Source organism: Nasonia vitripennis, chromosome 1, assembly GCF_009193385.2.
Source record: "Nasonia vitripennis strain AsymCx chromosome 1, Nvit_psr_1.1, whole genome shotgun sequence".
Taxonomy (NCBI): Eukaryota; Metazoa; Arthropoda; class Insecta; order Hymenoptera; family Pteromalidae; genus Nasonia; species Nasonia vitripennis.
Window position 1 is genome coordinate 25,379,300 of NC_045757.1, and position 18,892 is coordinate 25,398,191.

Below are 18,892 nucleotides of genomic sequence, written 5' to 3' on the forward strand. Positions count from 1 at the left end.
CATTTGTTGTAAAAAATGTGAAAATTTCTGCAAAGGTAGAGTGACTGTGCACGAAACACTTATATCCTCTATTCTTATGCTTTTACTTTTAATACGTAAATGCGTATGGCATTCTTTCCTTACCTTGTTTTTTTGCACATTAATGATATTGCACATGCTTTCGGTATTATCCATATAAAATTCATAATTCATCGTATTGTATAAAAGTACATCAGAAAATAATACATTACACATGGTAATACTGATAATTACCATTGACCCAACAATCGAATAAATCAATTAATTAATTTATGTTTGTAGAAAATTGTTAGGGATCAAACATCGAACTTAAACATTCGTCCATTATTAATGATTCACAACGCATTCGCAACGATCGTATTGGCTTCTAATACGAATTTTTCCAAAGGCGCCAACAAACACAAAATCATTTTCATTAGTTACTCGCAGCATGTTTAGTCTAAAGTTTACACAATTAATCTACAGAGTATACACTTCTCAGAATCATTATAACAGAATAGAATGGGAGATTCAAAAGAATAATTCATCAGTTCAAAACCTTTTCCTTAAGAAAAATTCCACCCTCGGCGAAAACAAGTACCTTTTCATTAAGGGGAATCCCACCTCTAGCAAAAATAAGCACCTGAACAGAGAGCAGCGCGCGAGACGCGGACATAAAGCGTAAGCCGATCGCCGAAGGCAGCTCAGTCACCGGTTGACCGATGTAAATAAGTACTCGCGTCTCGCATGCCGTTCGCCAGTCCAGTCTCGGCCTTTGGAAGTGTAGTTCTACACATCGCGAGGACCTCAGCACGGTCTTTGCTACTGATATCGCGTTCCGATACGTGTTGCGTAGTACATTTAGATAAATGCGGGCTAGCGCATTAAAGTTCTCGAGCACACGTGCAGTTCTTGAAGCCGTAGTTTAGAAGACTGAAACAGTCATTTTTCGCAGCGTTTTTAGCCAGGTATTTCATGTTTCGTTTACCTTTTTTACACTTGTATAAAATATAGTGCTATAAGAAGTTATAAGTATTTGGCAGTTTGAAAACATTATTTTTGGCAGTCGCATATTATTATAAAAATAGCTTTTGTTTGCACCGTATATTCTTCTTTTTTCCTTAATCCGTAACGGCAATAAGACGTAGCAAACTTTTGATATGCGAATGTTCAGTAGGGTGATGTGTTGTATGCGCACTGACGCGACTCTTACTAATGATTGCAGTTCGAGTAATCAAATTTATGTTTTCTGAAGTCTACAATTGACGGATTCGTATACTCTAGTGTAGATTATTGTAATTGAAATTCATCAATTGGCCGGTATTTTATAAATCGTCTTCTAAAACAAGTAATTAGAATAAGCTTAATATTCACACATTTTCATTATTAATTGATTCGCTGATTCTCTGATACTTGTCTTTTTTTTCCTAGCAAATCGCATACTAATAGGAAAATCCCGTGCGTGTAGAGTGTAATTACTATAAACGAGTTTGTCTATACCGGAAGGTATGTATTCTCATTCTTAGAATAGGATGCGTATCTATTCGGAGATTTATTCGTCGGATTGAATCAGATTCTAGTCACACGTGATTGTAACAATTTTTTTAGAACTACGATTCGAGGAGCTTGTAAACTTCCATTATGTTATATGCGCAATAATATTCGTGAACGCAATGCGACTTGTTTACTGAGATGGTATTACGAAGCAATTGCCTCCGTAGACTAAGATGGAATTCTAGTCTTTTTTGATGTTGAGTGATGTTGTCAAAATGTAATTAATACTGTGGCATATCAAGGAAGCATAGGAGTTTTTTGGTCCAGGATCAAAACATGTATTTAAATCACGTATAGAAGTACACACGCACGCTTTTATCCTTGCTGACTTTTTCGGCGAGACTTGAAAAAAATTTTTCAAAAACTTAAACTTAAACATATTTACGTTGTTTTTAGATATTTGAACTTTTTTCAAAATTAATTTAGTTATACACTTATTACAATATCTTAAAATTTAATCATTTACGTAAGATTAAGTGGTTTGCAACATTTAAATAATGTTATTGCTTGATAGGTTAATGTGACCCTTGTATTCTTATTAATTTATTCAGAAGCAGATGCGTTAACGCATCAATAAATAAGAATACATCCTATAAGCAATTCTGTTACAAGAAACTTGCAGAATCCGCATTGCGATATTATTCAATTTATAATCATACAATATAAAGGTTTTATTGATTTCACTTCTGACATAAGTTTATAATAACAAATTGATTTTATTCCGGCATAAAAAATCCCGGTGTCTGCAAAACAGAACGAATAACAAGTTGACGTTTAAATTGAAACATTGTCATTTATCACCACTTAATGAACCGAAAATGTGGAACCAATTCGGAAACTTCCTGACCAAAATCCGCTAGCAAAAAAGCTATTATTATAATGAATTTTAAATAAAGCCTGACACGCAGTTGTACCGGTTATCGCTCGACGAATTCGATTGTTAGCGTCGTCTATTGCGAGAAGATATTTTAATTTATTTTAATACGCCAATATATACGCAAAGGCCAAAATGTTTTGCTGACGTATATAGCGACTGTAAATCGGGAATAGATACGCGCGCACTCCGATGCCGGTCAAACGTTCTAATGAGGCAACGCTATGTCAGCTTATGAAAATCATTGGTGCGTGCACTGCAAGAATTTATATACGTATATACGTACGTACATGTAGCGCACTTGATTATTTGGACGTTGACGTAATATTGTGTGTGTGTGTGTGTGTAGTAGTTGCAGCTGGTTAGAGAGAAAAACTATTCTAGGTATTTCGTTATTGCGCCAAATTCAAACGCTTGTCCGTATGATAGAAAAACGTTTATTTTTCTTATAAAGTATTTTCATACTTTCACATTTAATAATGAAAATGTTATCGTTTGTTAAAAAACGTAAACAATGAATAGCTAACGACTGTGTACTCAACTCAAATTTTCTACTGTTCATAAATTTGATTCTAGAACTCCGGCTAAAAATTTAAGTTAGACCTGCTAATATACAATCTTATCATAAGAACGGTTTTGAATGGCATAGATCTCTTATTGTTTATTCACAATGGTATAGTTTATTGGGCGAATACGAAACGCCTTTTATTTTTTGAACTTCAGTCAAATGTATTTTTTCTAAAGCTTTGATCATATTTTAATGTATATACTATAATTTTATTATAAGTTTTTTTTGCAGGTTAAATACCCTACAGAGTTGCAAAATTGGACATAAATTTCAAAGGAAAAAGATGGCTGATACGAGTACGCAAAGACCGACTATTCCAGAATGGTTTGGTGGGAGACAAGTGATGGTTACTGGTGGTACCGGCTTTATGGGAAAGGTTCTCTTGTCCAAATTACTAATGAGTTGTCCAAATGTTGACACAATCTACGTAGTGATTAGAGAAAAGAGGAATCAATCCTCAAAAACCAGACTTCTACAGTTGATACAGGTAAGATACAATTTGGTTATTATTAGACTTTTGTATTTTATACTGTGAAGGAGAAAATATGTTTAAATAATCATAATCGACATTGTTATTATATGGAGAAGCAAGTAATTACCAAGCACCATCGATGGTGGAAGTCAAAATTATTTAAGCGTATTTTGTTCTTCGATGGTGCAGTGTGTACATTTTATAAAAATTAAAATTTTCATGATATTTCTTCAACATATCGGATTCTTGTTTAGCTTCGAAAACATGTTATTGTCAGTACTATATGTTTTGAAAATATGCATATAATTTTATGCCAAAGATTTTGTTTTAATAATTCACCTACATGATTTTGTTTTGTCGCATCTCTGGCTATATATTTTTGAAATTAAAAAAAATTATATAATTATACTCAAGGTTACCTATTATCACAGACACATCAGACGTTGACACAAACATCATAAAGCTCGGTTATCCTGCATATTTTTAGACGAAGTCATCTACCTTCCATTGTGATTTTATGAATATTAATATTAAGGAAAAGTAGCTTATAAATATACAAAGCCGAATGTGCAAAAAAATCCCCTCCATTATAAGAACGAATTAATATCCTTATAGTTTAGAATAACTTTAAATACAAATAGTGTAACTAATAACATAAGCAAAAAATAAACCAAATGCCACATATATCGAGCTACCCATAGAAACATCAAGGAGCAAAATGCACATAGCTAGGAGGAAAAGGTTCGAAAATACCTTTAGCCGGTAAACTGTCTCGGAGATAAAACCACAGTGGCGCGCCACACAAATCCAATAAAACGGTTTAAGTATCACCCGAGACCAACCACTTTGCATCGTGACGCGAACATGGGGGGAAATCTACCAGAGGCGTGAGCAAGTCTCGCTTGGGATTCCCGGGTGCAGTCGGCGCCGGTATAGTAGCATCAACATCATCAACGTCATCTCGCGAAAAATACGCAGCACATCCAACGCAGCCTTGATAAAATCATGGGGAACACAGAGGTGAACTTATACTATACCTTATAGCCTTGGGAGAATCTCTTTCTCTTCTTTCATCGACCACAACACAATGGCGCAGTTTTACGCAGCGCGGAAATACTTTTAGCATCCGCAAAGGTGGGACCGAGCAGTAAGCAAATAAAAAATCGAATACTCTTGGGACATCCTTGACATCGTTAGACGCGAATTGGGTATACTCCGAGATCGACTTTCGAAGAATCTGTATATGAGACCTGCAAGCGCGGACCGGTCGTTAAACTGCACCGGCTTTAATCGCATCGGCGAGTCTGCGTGCACCTGCACCGTAGACTTGCTTGTTTTTTGATGAACAAAACGTTGCTCTTGTAAATACGAAGAATGTGCGTGCAAATTATGCGAGTAAAGTATCGTACGTGTCGTTGCTCTTCTGGGGGGTGAAGGTCGTCTCGCGTCTTAACGAAGCTTTCTCGGTACAATACTTACACATGCTCTGCAGCTACCAGGGAAGTTTGATTTACTAAACGTTTTACTTTGGTTCGTCTGGCTTCATTAGGTCTCTGAAAATTATTTCCTGGTAGAAAAATAAGTAGATTGTCCAGTTATTAGCCAGTACTGGCCAGTCACTGCTCTATTTTGACAGAATTGGTCAATGACTGGTGAACACTGGACAAAATTTCTGCCAGGGTTAATTTTAAAACAATAATTGCTACATCAATTGATGGAATCGTTTGGAAAAATAACCTGTTTGCACTGGCACATCAAAATTTGGAAAACAGATTGTAAACGAATCAATCAATGTTTCTTTTTAGTGGAATTTAAAGCATATAATAGTAAAATTTGAAAAGTTCATTAAAGGAAAAACTGTATAATTTATCATCATAGTCAATCAATATTACAGGCCATATTAAAGCACGAAGTCTTGGCAAGCGAACAAAGCACAGTATGATTTCATAAGTCGATCCATAAATTGGAACGTACAAGTTATAGTATATAGTTTATGTCAGGAAACGAGTTTGAACGGATCTGGAGGTGTTTTGATCCTTTTTTGTTTCTTACGTAGTGGTTTACTGTGTTACACTCATATTGTTGAATAATCTACACTGAAAAAAAACACAGCCATTTTAACTGAACTCGCACCAGTAATCCGTCATTGTACGAAGACTCGCCAAGATTACCGTAGAGTTCAGCAGTTTTAAAGAATCAGTTCGGTCGTTTTTGCTGGTGTCCCGCGTAAGCGACCAATTTTACGAGTCGCGACTCGACAAAACTACCAGTGGCACACCGTTGTTCTTACTGAACAGTCGTTACGGTGGCAGAACGGTTAAAACTACCGGACTTTACAGCAGAAACGACTGTCTTTTTTTTTTCAGTGTAGGTGAGCGCAGGAATACATTAGATAATAACATACACGGGACCAGATATTATAATCCGGTGATAAAAACATTTTTAAAATAAAAATTACTGAAAGTGAAATATCAAGTATAGTACCGGAAATACTAGCAAACTAAGGAAAAAACATCAAATGCTTCATAGTTTTTTTATAAAATTAATAATAATTGTTGAAGCGCTTTTTCCGAGACTTTTTTTGATATACCACACTATTATAGTTGTAGTTTACGCAATAAGATTTGTACATGGACCTTGCTCATGTATCTAATATTAGACCAACGAGTTTTTTAATTGAAGTATTTTCTCTTAAAAAAACTACATGAAAACTACGTACTGTAAAAAAAAATAGTATTAGAGAACTGCTGGAACACCTTAGCATATAGGAGTCTCGCACTTGATTAACCGAAACTAACAAGCAAGAAAACTGTTAAGCAATGTAATTGCCGGACTTAATGACCAAGTGACTTTCTGTTTTCCTTTCCTTTGCCTCGAGAATTTCCCAGTGGAATGTCTAACGCATTTATCCGTCGGATTAACTCAATAAATCGAAGTCGTATGAGGCAATCTGTTAGAAAAAAACGCTGGAAATCGGACGAGAGAAGGGTAAGAGGCCGAAAATGCTATTGCATACAGGTTTAAAAAGTTTCTAGATGTAAAGTCCAAACGGTTTCAGGATGTCGATATACGCAAGTGTAAACGAGCGTCGAATGCATAAGCCATATAAGTGACGTCGTTCGCGTTTGTATAATTTTGACGAGGAACGCATCATTGCAGAGTCCACGCGAGAGCGGATCGAGTGCGTTCTTCGCTCGTCGTTAAAATTATATAAGCTTCACGTTTTACAATATTCGCAGGAGCTTTCCGATTTTTTTGTCGAGAAACAAAAAACTTGGGTCAAAATTGGCGACAGACTACGCGCGAGCGTGCGCAGCATGCAGATGATCTCTTTTGTCTTGTTCAGTTTTGTGAATAAGCTGTATACGTAGAACTTGATGGTTTTGAAGTGAATTGCTTTGTGCGCTCTGGTATATTGAAATATTTTTCTTATAGAAGTCTGATGATGATGAGGAAAAAAGTAAACGAAATACGTGGGCATGCAATAAATATTGAATTCTTGTCAAGAACGATTAATTTTTTTTGTACAATTATATACTACGATTCGGATGATCGATGGCTAGAATATCTTCCTTCGTATAGATTTCGACGTATCAACAAAACTGTAATAATGCTTCAGAAAAACTGAATTAGCCATTAGTTCATTAACAGTTTGCTTAAGCGGAGATAAAAAAAAATTATTTTCCATATATGAACTTCCTGAAGGTTTTTTCCTGTGATCGAACAATGTACTCAGCTTTCGCATTGTATCATCACAGTAGGAAATAGAATTCGATTTGCATGAATCAAATGAAAATCATGCGATATCTATGACGAATGCGCAAGTCGATTTTATAGCATTAGTTCTAATATCGGGTTTGAATTTTCAGGAAGAACCATTTAGACTACTGCGAGAGAATAACCCGGACATGTTGAAAAAACTAGTTGCCGTCAACGGCGACACGACGTGCGCTGGACTCGGAATTGCTGAGAAGGAAACGGATATTTTAAAGAACAATGTTTCGGTGGTTATTAACATGGCAGCCAACGTACGGTTTGATCTGCCTCTGAAGACTGCCGTCAATATGAATACAAAAGGCACCGCTAACGTCATTGATTTGATCAAACAGGTAAAATAAAGATATTTATTATTTTAATTCTTGACTGAATGAATGCGTGATAATACAAGCTTCCTTTAATAAATTGAATATGAATTAAATCACCGGAAAAAGTTCTTAAATATATATGCAAATATACGGTGGAATTATAATATCCAACCACATGTTTGCAGTTTAAGAAGTTGGACTCGTTCGTCCACGTGTCGACTGCTTATTGTCATTGTGGTGAACCCGTACTCGAGGAAAAGTTCTACCCGATGTCATCGTCACCCGAAGAAATGATGCAGATTGTCAACAATACCGACGAGGAGATTCTTAAAGCGATGACTCCAAAGATTCTCGGTGACCAGCCAAATACTTACGCCTTTACCAAAGCTTTAAGTGAAGAGCTAGTGAGACGGTGTGGCTTACCAGCAGGTGTCGCTCGACCGTCGATCGGTAACGTAGATTTTATCTTGCAGTAGATCGCAGACTAACCGATTTTTCCTACTACCGGTTTCGCGGTATCTGATGCGTCATTGTTAATTGAAACGACATTATAAAAATACTTTGGACCGTCAGTACCATTGAATGATAGTAGAGATTTCCTCTGGTATTTTAATAAACCTATATTGTGTGCTGCAGATTAATTATGTTTTTTTATACATAACATGTATACAGCATAACATTATCGCAATAGGATGTAAAAGTAACAATGTATTGAAGCATCATTCTAACGTTTTATAGAATACGAATTTTATATACTTGAACTCATGAATTATTAGCGAGAGTTATATTACCTCTTATACATACGCACGTGTCACGCAAAAATGCTTACACTATTTTGAAAGAGTAACAGAACTTTCACTGTAGTCAAGAGGTTTCATGTGAATATTTATAGATAGACTATATAGTCTCCCGTCTTCAAATTAATCATAACTCTCTAATCTTCTGAACCAAAGCTTGAGCAAAAAAAGTACCAAAGATCATCGCTAAAAAATAAGTTGAGTCAAAATTTAGCAAATTCATTTTTCATTTTCCAGTCATCGGTTCATACAAGGAACCAGACAGGGGTTGGGTGGATAACATGAATGGGCCAACGGGTCTGATGATTGGTGCGAGTAAAGGAGTAATCCGAACGATGCTCTGCAACTCGGACTATTACGTCGATATCATGCCCTGCGACATGGCCGTGAATGCGACCATAGCACTGGCCTGGAAGGTCGGCCTTGAACAGCCCGAAGTGCCTGTCGTTATCAATCTCACTGAGAGCCACGATAATCCTATGACATGGAAATACGCTCTGGAGACTGGAAAGAAACATGCTCTTGCCAATCCATTTTCGGGTAAGACGATGTGTTTGTTTTTAATTTGCGTAATTCTTCGATCCCTTTTTAGATATTGCAATATTTATTAATTGTGCTTATTAAACTTTATAATGATAGCAGATCAGGTAATTGTGAAAATTAGTTTACACCTCTCTCTTTCAGTTATATGCTAAATTAATTCTTCAATAATTAAAACGCAAAGTTAATAAATTAAATGCAAACCATTTTTTTTTTCATAAAAGTGAACTTAAATACCGGAGCAGGATAATTATTCATTGCGAAAATTGTCATTAGCTGTAGAATGCATTTCGGCGATTGATGCACTCAAGATTTTATGATGGACAATGGCGATCAAGTTTCGGATGTTGAACTTCTAAAGATTGGAATTGACTAATTAAATAAAGCCAGTCTCTTTAAATGTTAATTTATTAGAAGAAACCTTATAACTATCATGCGTAACATTATTATTAATATGTTTTGATTTTGAAAATCACTATTAATCTCGTGTAGTCTATGTCATGTATTAGAATCCATTCCATGAATATAATACACTTAATTAAACTGGCAATTTGAAACGATTTAATTAAATGAAATTACACATGAAATTTAAGTTTAAATTTTTAAAGCTTGGAAATACATTATTATTCGCCACAATTATCGTTGTTTTCATTTTACAAATCAAAAATTTGCATCCAAAAGTAATCACGTCTACGATATATGCTACTACTATTATGGCTAGCAACTGTTTTCTAAAAAGATTCACATGTACATGATCGTCACTTTTTTCAAGTTGATGGCTTTATTAGAGCTTTTTTCTTTCAATTGTTTCAACTTATAATAAATACCGCACTGCAAAACTCTTGATTGTGTATCGAAAAACTTTTCTGCGTAAGCAGATCCTGCTTTGAGAAGATATCGTTGCTCCCTACGAAGAGTAGCACTGTTCAAATTACCCGTCATAAGTAGCACAACTCATTTTACGCACGATAGACTAGCACAACTCAAAACTTCCCGCGAAGACTAGCACAGCTCAAACTTTAAACAACGAATTTCTATAAAAATTTCCCAATTTTTGCGAAAATGTCCCTGATGAACATTTTTAAATGTTCACAATTTACAACTTTTTACCGAATTTAAAATTGTTTTCACAAATACAATAATTTTTTGCAAGCATTTTTTTAAATTGTTCACTTTTTAAAGAAATTTTCGAAAATTTTTAAAACTTAGAGGTTTGTCTGACTTTGTCAAAGGTTTTTATGAACTTAACTAATCCAATAAAAAACGTAAAATATTCACATTTTAAGTAATATAATTCGCAAGTTGTGCTAGTCTTCGCGGGAAATACGTGAGTGAAGGGAGGTATTCTAAAATGTGCTACTCTTGGCGGAATTTCTGAACTGTGCTACTCTTCGCGGCAAATCGTGAGTTGTGCTGGTTTTCGTGTGAAAATTTGAACTGTGCTAGTCTTCGTACGGAGTAACAGGTTATTCTATCTTCATTAATGGTGATCCATCAAAATCATGATATTGGTCTGTGTAGATTTCTGCTAAGGAACGGCTTGCAATACAAGCAATACTTTTATTTTGTCTTATAAATTCTCTAAACAATTCTTAAGTATTTCCACTTTGGTCACTTTGTTTTTCATATTTACCAAGGAAGCGTCATTAAAGCGGTTAAATACGCGATCATAATCTGCGCGAAAAATACTAATTCTAAGATTACTTTTGATCAAATCATCATATGTATCAAAAGGTATCTCTTCACTTAAAACTTGTATATTTAAGAGACTCACATGTAAATAACCAGCGCCAATCATTGATAAAAGTATAATAGAGATATGTATTACTCTTTCAAAAAATGTTGTTGTTTTTATTGTGGCTGACGCTCCGTTCAACAGTAATTTGAAAATGTCAAATAATGTCCATTTGTTAGGAATAAGTTTAAAATAGCAAATTACGTAAGTTAGAATAAAAAAGAATATATGCCCATCATAATATATAGATCAAAATATCATATGGAAAGTTTAATTTTGTGACGTATTAGATTCGAACAACCGTAACTAGACTATCATACTCATGATTCAAAATAGATATACCATATTTCCATCTAAAGAGTACATGCAAATTCAATCGGTATGTCCACATTTATGTATCACCTCTTTGGATACTTATTATAATGTGTTTACTGAACTTTTCAACCGTAGAATACGGCTATACATCGTTTAAAAATGTCATGTTAAAATTCATGGATTGATAGAAAAATTTGATGAAGGGAATATTAAATCCTATTTGTTTAACGGTTCCATTCTTATGGTGAATTAATTTTAAAAATGGAGGATTTTGCAGATTGCGGAATTTAGCAGGATAACCGTTTACGTTCGATAATTTAAAGGGAAACACGGGATTTCCGGAACTAAAATTTTTAACCGAAGTAATGTTATAATATGGATTATAATTATACAAAATTGCATCAACAGGACATTGATCCTGATTATTAAAGTGAACTGTTAAAATAGTGAAGTCTAAAAATTGCTGTAACCATGCGTATTACAAAATTTTGTTAATACTATCTTTAGACATTGAATCCATGGATATAAGTAACAACTTTGGTCTGATTGCATTTGGCGATATCTCAACTAAGAGATCTACTAATGCTTGACTTTTACTTTTCGAATTTGCATTATCCAGTAAGATTATTAAATTTACGTTTCTGATTTTTGGATACACTGTAGGACTTAACGGAAGATTTTCCTTTTTTACATAAGAACTTCATCTATGTCGACATGGTGTTTTTTCACTTACTTTTTGAATTATTAGTTTATGGTTTTGTTCCGTACATTTTATTATCATTCGAGAAAAAGAACAGTACTTGATATGGTTTCACAACTTGCTCTATGTGTTCCGAGAGATGATTCAGTCAATTGAGATTGTTATACCGTTCAAGAAGAACGCTTTTCAAAAATAATACTGTGATAAACAACTTTAAACTCATTTTTTCTCTTATTCTAAAAATGGATGTGCTTGACGAAGGTACAAAAAGCTTACTGTTGAGTAGTGCTTAAATTGTTAGTTTTTTTCTTCGTAAACTAATTACAGGCAGCTTAATTACCTGGTCATGTAAACTTTCAATTTTTTATTGCTTACTTTGACTTCGAATTTCACAATGAAAAGCTGCTAGAGTATGGATAGTTCAAATTTTAAGCTCTTGAACTAGTGAACAATGTGACCCATTTTGATTTTTTGATGTAAATGATAAAAATAAACGGTGTTTGAATACATATGCATTTTAATTGTCTGTCCATGTTCATTTAAGATTTCAATGCTTTAAACTATACATTGATGAAAAGCTTTTAAAAGATGTATAACTGAAGTTTTGAGTGCGCACTAGCGAACAACATGAACTGTTTTCGTTATTTAATGTAAATCTCTATAATGTCTACATTTAAACTTCAGATACTAATTTACTTAACTAAGTTATAATAAAATATTCTGTGATTATTGAAAATTATACCTTGATCAAATTCAGTATGCATAGTGTGTGGATACTAAAAAATAATTGTGATTTCTAGGTCCACTATGGTATCCAGGAGGAGGATTCACTAGATCGAAACTACTTCATTTTATATCAGTTTTCTTATTTCACACAATACCTGCTTACCTTTTGGATGGTATCATCGTACTAACTGGAAACAAACCTTTCCTGGTAAAAGTGCAAGCCAAAGTTACTTATGGAATCAATTTAGTCTATTATTATACTACAAAACAATGGATTTTCAAGTAAGTTAATATTTTTTTTTTGTTTAAGAATAATACAATAAGTGGAAATAATTCCAAGCAAATAATATCTGTTCAGAAGCAGCGCTTAATTAATAAGAGCAATCCTAAGAAAAATTCTAGGCACAACAATAATCTTTTCAAATATTTTTCAATTTAATAAGTGATTATCTCTTCCATCTATCAGAAACTACAATGTTTTATAAACTTCAAACCAGACTAATTGCAATACGTTCATTTAATGCTAATCAAAGTTCAACTTCATATTAACGTCCACCCGTTTCAGAAGCATCAATCGTGTTCACCGAACAAATTAGCATTTCGGCTTCATACGAAATTGCAATCGTAGCAAGTCATTATAGCTTCGTGTATAGTATTACCAATCCGCTGGTTGCAATTCATATTTTTCTCTGTTGTTCTTTTGTTTTTCCTGCCGCGCGAGATTTGCGCATGAACACCGCGGCGGCGACAGGTCTCGGTGTCAATAGGTTAATAATCGACGTGGGCTATTTGCAATTTAAAAATAATCGGCGCCCATAAGAGCGGCTCGTATATGCGTGTGATTAATAAGCGCTTTTGTAAATGCGTTTGCAAAGGTGATAATTTTTTACGACCGTCCGCGGGTGCATTGTTATATACGACTGACGCCTGCGGTTTGTCTCTCTATTCGTCACCTTTCGCGGGATATTAGCAAGAGCGCAAAGTTGTTATACTGCGCTTAGGTGCGTGCAGCTTTCACTGCAAATGAGATGACAAATTGTTTACACTTATTAGGTTTGATTTTTATGGTGCAATTGAGGCACGTGTAGGTACTTATGCAATCAGTGAAAGCGTATATGGATGCGAATCTCGTTTTTTTAGTTCTGATTTAGAAATTAATTTTGAAAATCTAAATTTTAAAAGGCTCTCTTTCGAGAAGATTTTCATTAAATTATGCACTAAAGGTCCTTTTACCGATAGTCTCGTAAATTATCAAGCTTTCATTTAGTGTCACACACTGATTTAAAAGGTTCTGACAAAATTAACTATTCAGATAAATAGTCTCTGAAAATAATAAATTCTATAAATTTATAATAATCTTGTTCATTTATTTTAGGAACGACAGATTAAAAGCCATGCGAGAGAGCTTAAGTCCAGAGGACCGAAAGGTATTCTTTATGGACATCAAGGTTATCGTATGGGATGACTATCTGCTCTCGTATATCCTGGCAGCGCGCAAATACTGCCTGAAGGACGACCCTTCGACGCTACCACAGGCTCGACGCGTTTTTGCCTACCTCTACGTTGTCGATCTGGTTGTCAGGATTGGCTTCGGTCTTCTCTGCTGCTGGTTCATCTACTCGTGGTTTTTATTACCTTACAAGATGACTGTCAGTGCGGCGCTCGAGACGATGTCAATACACTAAACACGTGTTTAAGATCTATAAATAGACACGTCCGGTTATACGCGATTAGGTTATAGAATTCTCGTATTTTTTATTTAAATCAGCTAGAATCTATTAAATTTAAAAGCTTCGGGGTTTACCAGACGATTTCCTTTTACATACAGATACATCGATCGTAAGGAGATGATGAAAGAAAGAGCAAAATTAGACGATAAAAACTTTTTCTAATTCATGAAGCTTTGAGCAGGAAAATTATTAAATATACGAGTTTTAATCTCAATACTATTTACTTTTGATAGTAGTACCATGCTTGTATTCTTCACCATAAGTATATAGGGACAAAAACGGTTACTTTACATAGATTGTTGGAATTCGAATCATTTGACTAATTTATCAATATTTTCATGTGTAAATATGATTAAAAATTATAGTTATTCGTAAACAGTTAAAAACATTTTCCATATAATTCCAGTTCGTATAGGTACTATACTATTCAACTAAAGATCAAAACACAATCAGCCTTTTGTGCAACCTTTAAAAATTTTATCATATCATTAATTAAAATAAATTTTAACATTTCATGTTTCATATAGCATTTTTTTTAAGTACTATTAGTATTACATCTTTTATTTTTGTTTATGTATTGTATTTATTGCGCTTTTTTACTTTTACATACAGCTGTAAAGAAGTCATTTCACATTTAGGTATAAATAATTAAATAGAAATTATATAACGTAAATCATTTTTGTTATTATTGTGTTCCTAATCGATATCCTACAGAAGAAAAAAACAAAAAACAAAATACTATTATTCTATTGATTTGTACACCCTTATTTCACAATTTAATAATTTTTTGACATAAGTCTATTATGCGGCCTCTACACCAACATTGTATAGTCGCTCCTAACGAAAAGTAGTACATTTTAGATTTGCCACGAAAACTATAGTAAATTTCATTTTTGCCGCGAAGGCTAGTTCATAGTACATTTCAGATCTTTCCCACGTGAAAATATCCAATTGTTTTGGAGAATAAAAAATAGTTTTTTGGTTGAATTTACTAACATTGCAATATTTTTAGTTGCCAAAAAATTTTTGAAAAATTTTTATTTAAAACTTTAATTTAAAAAAAAATAAATATCGAATATAATCTCATAACAACTTTTTAAATTTCGAAATTTAAAAAAAATTTTTTACCAACTTTGAAAATATTTCAATTTTATTAGTTTTAACCAAAATAACGATTGGTTTTTCTCCAAAACAATTGGATTTTTTCATGTGAGAAAGATCTGAAATGTACTAGTCTTCGCGGCAAAAATGAAATGTACTAGTGTTCGTGGAAAATCTGAAATGTACTACTTTTCGTTAGAAAGCGACGATATTATGTTGAATTTATGTGTACACAAGAATAAAAGTTTTGATGATTTAAAAAATGTTTGATTTTTAAAAGAATAAAAAAAATCAAAATTTAAAAAACTAAAAATCTTGTAAAATTTAAAAATTTTTTAAATTTAGTTTGTATCACCACGGAACTAAAGTCGATCATTTCCTTGGGTGATTATAGTAAACTAACCCGTAGGAATAATCTACGACTTTAGTCCTTTGTTGCATAATGTACTATTACCGACTAGCTAAATGAGGTTAGAAGTTCAAAATTGTAACTATATTTAGGCCGGATATTTATTCCTCAACTAATCTTTTTAACGTCTTCAAAACTTCCGGTTAATAAAACTTTGTCCATATACTCAATGCAAGCTTTCAGAACAGCTTTAAGTATGTAACTCATACGAAAATTAAAAATAAAAGTCAAATTTTGTTGCTGAATCACGAAGAGACGACTGAATCAGTGACGTAACTTTTCGATCAATCATTCATCATCACAGATTCGCAATGCGAAATTTAAACTAAAGGGCTACTCGTCAAAAGTCGTCGCATCATTGTGAAAGTAGCGAAGTATTTAGAAGACGCGAATATAAAAGCGCATCAGTGAGGAAAATAGGCAGTGACGAGCGACGAATGAAAATTCCAAAGAGACATGACATTTTTTAATGCACTCGTATAGATATTCGAGTGTGATATTGACACAGGCGCTCACGGAGCAGCATCCGAGAGCATAGGTAATCGTTCTTCCGGCATGGCGAGTTAATGGCACGTCTTGCGACGCGACGATGTCGATTCGCGATGAAGAATAGCGCCCAAATATCACTATAGTTCTTTCGTCTTTCGGAGCGTTTTTGGTTGGAAGGTATTACGAAATAATTTGTCGGCCTGCTTTTTGAAGTACATATGTATATTCAGTTGCAATAGAATTTCGATTGTAATAATGATATTTAATTTTGCATACGGAATTTATTCATTTTTTAATAATAAAGATTAAATGATTAAACTAGGGGAGGGAAAGGGCGATTTCTAACGAGGGTGAGATTTGAGCACGAGTTGGAGTCGAGGGCGCCGAAAGCGCCCGAGACGGAGACGAGTGCTTAAATTTCACCCGAGGTAGAAATTGCCCTCCCCCCTTGTTGCAAACTGTACTTTTTTTGACAAGTGCCTGTAAAGACCCGTTTTCATGCATATAGAGTGAATGGTAAGTTGCGCATTTTGAGTCGTAAACCACTCTCCTTCAAAAAATATCAATATTTTTCAAAAATTTTCAAAAATTTGATTATTTTTGAGTGTTTTTGAGTGTTTATGAGTAGCGGGAGGGAATCATTCCCTCGAAATGAGCAGATTGCCATTCACTTTAGAGGCATGGAAACGGGTCTTTTTCACGCACGTGTTAAGAAAAAACATTTTCCATATAATTCTAGTTCTTATACTACTTATTCGCTCTGTGCATCGAGGTATTTTACGCGTATTCGACATAAATTGGTGGCCGCCCTCGGAACATTATATTTATATTTACTATAGAAATTCTTAAACCATAAATGAGCAATCCATGTAATTGTTTAACAATAATCATGAATCAAAGTAATTATACAATAAAACATTTATGGAAACTTATAACGTGAATAGGGTGACATACGATTGTAGTATACTGCATATATGTGTACAAACTGAAATAACATTTTCGTCATATTTAAGAAATTTTTTCTTCAATACTGTATAGCTATGTATACCTACAGTAGATAATAATATCACCGTATCTCTTGCATTTCGCGCCAACCAGGCAACACTTCTACAGGCTCTCGAATCTGTCTCAACTATCGGTCTCAAAAAATCTAAATGGAAACAATACGCACTATAATATAATAATAACAATATACGCACTTGCATATCTCTACCAAATACTCTCTATAGTACACCCGGTGTCTCGCTCAATCGTCCGACCACTTTCTCTCCCTCTCTCTCTCTCTCTCTCTCTCTCTCTCTTCCTCGGTCCATACACTCGCGTATATCGGAGAGGTGTGTGCACATAAAATCGAAAAGTAAAAAAGAAGGAAAAAGAGAGGAAAAGTCAGCAATGGCGCAGAGACTAGATAGCGCGTGGGGAGATCTGTGTGTGAGCGCGTATAGGTGCGTATGAGCCAGCCGTCTGGCATCCTGAAATGTGTCGAAACAGCGACTAGACACCAGCCGCGAGCGCGGTCACGAAAGTCCATTGCGTCACGTGCGAGCGTCGCCGAGCGTACGCGGAGGTTTCGATGCTGCCATACTACACGAAGTCAGCCTGTGGATTCTGGGAGTGGACCTTCTTTTTCTCTTTCGGAGCTTGTGGGGGAATACCCGACTTGCTGATGTGTGTGTTTTTTTGCGCGGTGGAGTATATTAACTTTGCGCCTTCGGTAGATTGTTGTTGTATTGCGATGGCAAGAGAAAATGAAGAATTGAATAATATAGCGCGCGGAGAAAAAGAAAGGATTGGAGCACCGTGTAATGCAAGGGGAGTAGTACGAGTAGGAAATATAGGTCGATTAGTTGAGCTGCACAAAAAGCATAAGTGCAGTTTAGAAAGATTGCACTGGATTTTATCATTTGATGATTGTACAAATAAACATATTTACACTCGACGAGGTTCTTTGCTGAGATACGTTGTAAAATATGTATAGAACTATTTTTTACTTCGATTTTGTTCATAACGATATAAAAGATAATACAAGATAGCTTGACGAATTAAAAAAAATTTTGTATGGAAATTTCATACTAAAATATTGCATGCATAATAAAATATTGTTGACTAAAGATAACAGTGTTATCAAAAACCGAAGGAGACTGCTATTTATTAGAATAAATAAATAATGAAAACTTCCATACTTAATTCTTAATCAATAATAACTGACAAAATTATAGGTGAACATATAAACATTATTTCTGATTTGAAGGCATGACATAAAAATCAAATCGAAGTTTTTTAATAAAGCATAACGTGTTTCAAGCTTGAAGGAGAAATGCATATTTTCAGCTCTTTATTTTATTGTTAACGGAAAAATTGGTTCCTAAATAACAAACACGTCAATACAGCCACTTCTTACGCTTTCAGTTTTTTTTTGTGGCATCAGTTCCTCTGAATAGATTTCGGAATTTCGTGTTACGTGATGCATACATGCTTAGGATTACGTGCAATAATTCGTTCACGGAAATCTAGCGTTTGGTAAAGGTCACCGCCGCGGACCTGAAATTATTATTGTTGAAATCTATAAGCGTCAGGGAAAACCGAAGGTAAACGGAACATGTATCGTGCAAAGAATGACAAAGCTATATCGAGAAAGAAGAAAGAAAAAGACTACAGCTATATCGAGAAAGAAGAAAGAAAAAGACTACATGCTTCTGTTAACTTATATTGCAGTATTTCAACACACTGACTTAGTTGATTCATCCAAGTGTAGCGCACATAGCGATGCGATTTTTATGACTTAGCTATTTAATCCTCT

The 18,892-nt window shown here is 34.4% G+C and overlaps 1 protein-coding gene across 2 annotated transcripts; it reads left to right on the plus strand.

Moving 5' to 3' along the window:
* Positions 1–696: 696 nt before the first annotated feature.
* On the plus strand, positions 697–14,763 carry LOC100117801 (putative fatty acyl-CoA reductase CG5065). Of its 2 annotated transcripts, none has more exons than XM_008207487.4 (7): positions 697–965; positions 3,213–3,480; positions 7,335–7,574; positions 7,736–8,000; positions 8,585–8,887; positions 12,438–12,645; positions 13,739–14,763. In XM_008207487.4, exons 2-7 carry the CDS (start codon positions 3,277–3,279, stop codon positions 14,046–14,048), a joined length of 1,530 nt encoding a protein of 509 aa, XP_008205709.1. In that variant the 5' UTR covers positions 697–965; positions 3,213–3,276; the 3' UTR covers positions 14,049–14,763. The 2 variants fall into 2 exon arrangements, with proteins under 2 accessions (XP_008205709.1, XP_001601942.1); XM_001601892.6 differs by having other exon boundaries at positions 3,225–3,480.
* The last annotated feature ends 4,129 nt before the right edge of the window (positions 14,764–18,892 follow it).

Bases quoted from the DNA above. Each gene is read 5' to 3' on its own strand.
- LOC100117801 (XM_008207487.4), top strand. From the start codon at position 3,277: ATGGCTGATACGAGTACGCAAAGACCGACTATTCCAGAATGGTTTGGT. The intron at 7,575-7,735 runs GTAAAATAAAGA...ACATGTTTGCAG, and splicing joins TCATTGATTTGATCAAACAG to TTTAAGAAGTTGGACTCGTT. The intron at 12,646-13,738 runs GTAAGTTAATAT...CATTTATTTTAG, and splicing joins ACAAAACAATGGATTTTCAA to GAACGACAGATTAAAAGCCA.